Source organism: Halichoeres trimaculatus, unplaced genomic scaffold (genome assembly GCF_033239565.1).
Source record: "Halichoeres trimaculatus isolate MK-OKI-2021-1 unplaced genomic scaffold, fHalTri1.1 fHalTri1_scaffold_3, whole genome shotgun sequence".
Taxonomy (NCBI): domain Eukaryota; kingdom Metazoa; phylum Chordata; class Actinopteri; order Labriformes; family Labridae; genus Halichoeres; species Halichoeres trimaculatus.
Genome location: NW_027437181.1, coordinates 2,118,152 through 2,125,257, shown reverse-complemented (window position 1 = coordinate 2,125,257; position 7,106 = coordinate 2,118,152). Strand labels below are relative to the sequence as shown.

The following is a 7,106-nucleotide window of genomic DNA, read 5'->3' as shown; positions in this document are numbered from 1 at the left end:
ACCTCAGGTTTTTCAGTGCAATTTATTCTTTGGTTTGTTTTTGTGGTAATAAATTTTGTTTTTCTGATTAATATTTTTTTATCGGTTTGTTTTTTGTTATAATTATTATATTGGTTTGTTTTTTGTTATAATTATTTTGAAGTAGCTCGATACTTCAGGAAAAAAAATTACTCTAAAAAACAGGAGGAAAAAATTACCACGAAAAACAGCAGGTTGAGGTTCTCTCGGTATTTCTAAGTATCTTGATACTTCAGGAAAAAATACTCCGAAAAACAAAAAGAAATTTAATTATTGTTCCCAAACTGTGCTTTCTTGTCCTCCACTAAACCAGTCAGTATGTTTTTGTATCAATCAATCAATCTTTATTTATATAGCGCCAAATCATAACAAATGTTATTTCAAGACACTTTACAAAAACATTTACAGGTCTAGACCCGTAAATGTTAATAAAATTTTATTAGCAGAAACCCAACATCAAGACAAGATAAGGAGTCTTATCTTATCTTAATCCACCATGAGTACAGGACTTTGCAGAATTTAGCAAGTTACAATGGCAAGGAAAAACTTCCCTTTAACAGGCAGAAACCTCAGACAGAACCAGACTCATGTTAGGCAGACATCTGTCTCGACTGTGTTGGGGTTAGAGAGAGACAGATAGAGGAGAGAGAGTGGTAGAGAGAATGGGGGGGATACACACACGCACACAGACACACACACATACACACACACACACACACACACACACACACTCACACACACACACTCACACACACACACACACACACACACACACACAGAAAGGGAGAGAGAGAGAGACAGACGCAGTCTGAAGTTTGGCGCTGTGGCGACAGTTAAGGAGGAGGTGTATGTTAATCTCCAAGTAACTGGATCATTGTAGTTTGTCCAATTTTGAAAAGAATCCCAAAAGGGCCTAACTAAGTCACATGAGAAAAAAAAGATGTTCTACCGTTTCAATATCTGTGTTACAAAAAGTGCAATCATTTAAATCTACATTAAACCTTTTATGTAAGAAGTCATTACACGGATAAATTTCATTCAACATTTTAAAATGAACTTCTTTAGCCTTGGGTGGGACTGCAAAGGCAAGGTAACCAGTTCTTGTCTTACTTGTAACATTTCTGGAGTATTCTTTGAACAAAGGGGCCCTCTTCAACGGTGAGGAGAAACAAATTGAAGTGAAATTAGAACTTAAGAATTCATTATTGCATTTTTTATCCAAAACACTACACCCATCTATTACTAAAGAAGGCATATGTGAAATAACCACAGAGTAGGTCAGCATCCCTTGGATTTGATTGATCATTGCTTGTGGAATTGCCTTGATTACTGCATTATATTGTCTATTAGTACAATCCAGATTGTATTTTGCTATGAAAGCATCATAAGTCAAAGGCTTACCGTGGCTATCTAATAAATGCATAATGGACCAGATACCTTTCCCCATCCAGTCATTGTAATAAAAGGATTTCCTCTTGATTAAAATACATCTATTTTTCCATAATGTCACTGTATGTGGGCTAAAGTTATGCTTATATATTAGTTTCCAATAATGAAGGACTTGTTGGTGGAAAGCAGATAGCTTAACAAGTAGTTTGGGAATATCATAGTAGTCTGACAGAAATACACAGGAAAGTAGTTCCTCTGTATTTGATGTTGGTAATGTCATATTTTTTGTCTTAATTTCTGAAATAAAAAAGAAACTTAGATTGCAGTTGCGAGGAAGGCTATATGAAAACAATCTGACACCTTGTTAACTTTGCTCTCTATCTACAAGCATTCAACGGTAAATATAAAAAGTACTACTCGCTTTGAAACAGACTCACCATCAATCAGTCAGACTTTATCTGAAAAGCTCTTTTTTTTTTTTTTTTTTTTAGAAAACATGGGGTTGCACCACAACAAAAGTTTAATTAGATTTTAGACTCCTGATTTGTGCATGCTGTGCTTTACTTGGTATAGAGCAGTTTAAAAACCCCATTACTGATACAAAGAAAATAATCAAAATAAAGAAAATGAACAATGTATACGACTGTATCCCCGCCCAACTCCACCAAAAATTCATTTACGGTCCAAGAAAACTTTCTACATAAAACAATAAAAAGGAAGTGCCTTTTTTTTCTTTTCTTTTTTTTTTTTTAACGGTAGTTTTTTTAATGTCAATGTTTATTTAACAGATAACAAATTACTGACTATCAGACTATTAAGGAAGACATAATGTGGCTATATAAAAAGAAAATAAATTAAGAAAGTATTAATATACATGTTGAAATAAAATAAATAAGTACATGTACTTTACATAATGAATGTGTTAAGGCACTTCTTGGTTTGGGGTAAGGGAAATGAATTGTTTAAGCAAAGCAGTGTGCGTTCACTTTTCTTGTTTGTCATTACTCTTACGGTGTCTATATCAACAAGGAAGTGCTGAGCTAAGGAAACAGTTATTAATGAGATAACACTGTAGGAAAATATAAAACACAAAAAAACCCACAGCTTTGAAGCTCAAAACGGGCTTTAAGTAACTAAATACAATAAAAAAAAAAAAAAAAACATCTGAAGCATGATTATTTAACGGGAATATTGAGTTTGAGATAAAAAAAAAATAGGAGAACCTTACGTCGTCTACCCATGTCAAATATCTTTGTAGTTTTATTAAACTTCAAATGCAGAATAAAAATAAAAAAAGATAACATTAACAAAGATAGATAACAACGCTACCGCCGGAGGGCAGACCTTCAATTGCCCGGAACCGGAAGTATCAACCTGCTCTTCAACCGACGAAGAAGAACGTAAAAACAAACGCTGTTATATTCATGCGAAGCTGCACTTTTCACCATATTTTCTTATATTTTAGCTTAGTTTAGACACAAATAACACCATGCCTGTTATTTGTGCGGTTTCTGGGTGCAGCAATAAGTTTGTGAAAGGCTCGGAAATCCGGTTTTACAGGTAAGTTAGCTCTGGTTTGAGTTTTTAGCCGGCTACTTTAGCTTGCACAGGCTAACTAGTAGGAGGGAGGTATACAAATCTGCCAAAATAAGCAAGATTCTTCTCTAAAAGCTAATTTAAAACCCTAATTTTGTGTCTTTTATTGTACTTTGGTTTAAGTAAGTCCTTATGTTGGTCCTATGTAAATATCTAACAGCATTTAATCAAACTACGGGACAATAACAAACCATAATCTCTGTTTCTCTGGTCTAATTTTGTTTCATCACCTTTAACACAGCACCGTTTCACAAGCATTGAAAATAGGCAACACTATTACTATACAATTTATATCTCTATTGATGTTTTTGGTTGATATGGTGGTGTATTATAAACTGTCACTCCTCCTTCCAGAAACACACCCTAAAGTAAATGAATGAAGTATTTTTGATCAAGTACTCTGAGGTAAAATTATCTGAAACCACATCCTGCAGTCTGGTTTGAAAATGTCTCCCTCCTCTTGTCTTTTCCAGATTTCCTCTCAGCAAACCTCAGCTAGCTGCCAAATGGGTGCACAGCCTCGGGATGAAGAGCTTCATCCCCACAGCCAACACTTGTCTCTGCTCTGAACACTTCAGGACCGACTGCTTCAGGGACTACAACGGCAAACAGTTCCTGAGGGAGGACGCCGTGCCCACGATATTCAACAACGGGAGGGATTCATCAAAGGTGGAGAGTTAAAGATATATTTTCATTTTAATGCTTTATTTCTAAGAGAAAAGTTAACTTTAAAAATGTTTGACTTTGATGTTAACTGGGGTTGTCTCGTAGATTGAGCTTCGTAAGAGGGGAGCGATACCGAAGGAGACCAATGTGGCGAGCCCGGCGACATCACAGTCTGACGGAGACCGAGCGAGAGAAGCTGCTGGTCTACGCAGGGACCAGAAAAGAGGAGGAATGAGGGTGAGTTTTCTATGACTGTTGGGTGACCTTCTATTTTTTAAGGTTTGCACTGAACTCTGAAGAATTGGCTGGTTTCAAGGAATTTAGGAGCACAGTCTTTAGTCCACTTTGTGGAGTTTATTCGCACCAAGTTTGATCTGTTTTTCTAACAAAAAATGACAAAGAATTAAAGTTTTAAACTAAAAAAATTGTGTCCCTGTTGCAGCTTGAATGTGTTTCAAAATAAGGCAGAATTTACCAAACAAATCACAATAAACACTGATAACTAAAATCTAAGGCTGTCACTTTAACACGTTAATTAGATTAACTAATTACACCACGTCATTAAAATTAACGCAAGACTAACGCATTGGCTGCTGGCATTTTCAGAGCATCTTGAACAATCTTTAATGACCCAAATAATGTTTTCTATGACTATGTAAACACCAGAACTACCTTAGAAGAGTGGACTCTTTTCTTTTAAGTATCTCTTCCTGTTTTTGATCCTTCGTCTTTCTCGCGATGACGCTGCTCTTTCTCTCTGAAATACCCCGACACATCCTCAGTTGGAGCGTGAGCTGCCTGAACTTTTCTGACTTGCAGCGTCTCTCTGTGTCTCCGTCATCTCACATCTTCTCCTCATATCCATGCTGAGCTCTCATCCAAAGAGCACACCGCTCTCACCCACAGTAGCTTACGAGTAGGATTTTGATTGACAAGCTCCACCAGACCCCACCTCCCTCTGCTGAAAACATAATTTACTTCTATAGACGCAGTAAACGGTTGTGGCAGCAAACAGGGACATTTTAATATTGGCCATTTGAAAAAAAAGTGGATTTACATATCTTTTCTTTGTGTATTCATTTGATTAGTCTTGCACTACAGTTTTGTAACGTCCTAGAATTCAGATTCTTTATTTGGGGACCTTAAAGTGATCCTCCTGGATGGAACAAGTTGGATCCTTTATCGCTTTATTTAGAGAATTTTAAGCACGTTACTGGCTCTCATAATCTCTCATCTTTACGTTGTTATTGCATAATTCGTCCTGGCAGACTACCTGTGTTTGTTTATATCTGGCACGCCGTGTGCGCGGACTGATACACAAAGCGGCGAGCGCCTCGTAGCCAGCTGTGGCTCTGCAGCGGAGGTAGCGCCGTTTTACGACACGATGACAACCAGAGCCTTATTTAGCGGTGTTTTTGTGTGAAAGTAACGCACTGAAAATTCTCTAAATAAAGCATGAATGCAGACCCATATCAGATTTTTTCGGTGGGAGTCTGTTTATTTGTTTTTTTGGTCAAGTAAAATATGGCCCCATCTGAGTGCAGAGGAAACCTGCAGAGGAGCAGGGAGGGGGTGTTTGGTGTGAGCGCTCTGGGCTTCTGCAGCACAAAATCACTGCTGTAGGGGTAATTTCTGCCCTAAACCTTGTGATAGGACTAGGGCTGCACGATTATTGCAATCACAATCGCAATCGCAATGTCAGCACATGCAATTCAGATTTTTCTCCATGATAACCAAGCAAGTCTGTAGACTCATCATGACACAACTTTTTTTATTAAATCGCAAGCACAAACGCAATCGCAATATTGTCCACCTAATCGCAAATCGCACCTTTTCCCCAAATCGTGCAGCTCTAGATAGGACCCAACTTGTTCCATCCCAGAGTATCACTTTAAGAAGATATGAGATTAAAATGCAATTAATTAGATTAATTGATTAAAAAGCCTGTAATTAATTAGATTAATTTTTCACCTGGCAGCATGACTAGAATCATAAGCTCGAGACATCAATACTAGAAACATGATTGAAGGTAATGTAAAAAGGAAACTCACTATTCATTTAACAAACTGATGAAGGAGAAGATTGATTAAACTCAGTGGATTGATGAAGAAGCTTGGTTTTAAATGTTAAATGAATTAGGCTGTTTGCTGTACGATGAGTACGATCAACGATTAGAAATGAGATAATTTAGCTGTTGTGTACTTTATTTTCCACAGGGTGGACGAGGGGGACGAGGAGGAAAACAGCTCTCTGACAGGTAAGAACACATGTTGACGTGTGTCATCGTCCTCACTTTGGTGATACAAGATACAAGAGCCACACTCACCTGACCACTCCAGAAAAACGTCTTATTTTAAGCTATTTAGAAAAGGTACCTCCACTAAGATATTACTCTAGTTTTAAGCAGATTTTTGAGCAAATTTCTCTTGTTCCATTGGCAAATTTTTTGTACTTGTTACAGCAATTCAGAGTTCATTTTGTCTTTAAATAACTTGAAATAAGATTTTTTTCTGGACTGGTCAGGTGAATGTGGCTCATATTAAGTCAAAAAAGACATTTTCTCCTGAAAATAAGACAAAACACTTGATAAGATCTCAGTTTTTTCCAGCGTAACAGCCTGAGTTAATAAAACTTTGATTTGTCGTGTGCAGACAGGCGTTAGGAGCGAAGAGCAGAGTGTTCGACAGCAAAGGCCGCCTGCTGTCCAACAGTAAGGACATGTGCGACTGTCTAGACGTGGACTGTATGGGCTGCTTCTACCCCTGTCCTGAGTGCGGCTCTCGGAAGTGTGGCGTTGAGTGTCGCTGTGACAGGAAGTGGCTGTATGAGCAGATGGAGGTGGAGGGTGGAGAGATCATCAGGAACAAGTTTGCTTTCTAGTCGGAGACTCGGAGAATCAAAGCGTCTTCTCTCCATCCTCTGCTCAGCTGGACGTCGGGCTGACGGACTTTTACTGTGACGGAAACTTCCAGATGGAAGATCTTTGACTGTGCTGCTTTAAAAAAGTGTCTCCCCATTTTTTTCCAGTTGTGTTCTCAATAAATATAGTTTGTTTTTTCATTCATTGTAAATAAAACAGTTTTTTAATATCAACTTTCATGACTGCACTGCTGCTGTTCTGCAACAACTTTAAATGAAATCCCAAGAAGATTCTAGCAAAAGTTTTTAATGAAAAAAATCGGTTTAAAATTATTCAAAGAAGAAATAAATTGTACAAGTTGGACTAAAAAATAAACAAAGAGTAAAAGAAGAGCACACTTTACTCCCCTGACCTCTGAAAGTCAAACTTCCTTCATGCATCTTATAGAAATTAGCATTCCGATGTTATGTTGGAGCCTTTTAACAAGTTCAGGCGTTAATTAAAATGTCACCGCAGTAATCCATCTTACAAATTAAAATGTCATTAATTCATATTTCCATGAGGTCATTTCAGCCTG

At 37.5% G+C, this 7,106-nt stretch overlaps 1 protein-coding gene across 1 annotated transcript; it reads left to right on the top strand.

Annotated features, from left to right (window-relative positions):
* The first annotated feature begins 2,775 nt into the window (after positions 1-2,775).
* On the top strand, positions 2,776-6,702 carry arl14ep (ADP-ribosylation factor-like 14 effector protein). Its single transcript, XM_074666860.1, has 5 exons — positions 2,776-2,967; positions 3,477-3,672; positions 3,775-3,906; positions 5,886-5,926; positions 6,321-6,702. The coding sequence occupies exons 1-5, from the start codon at positions 2,897-2,899 to the stop codon at positions 6,547-6,549; spliced, it is 669 nt and encodes a 222-aa protein (XP_074522961.1). The 5' UTR covers positions 2,776-2,896; the 3' UTR covers positions 6,550-6,702.
* Positions 6,703-7,106: the final 404 nt, after the last annotated feature.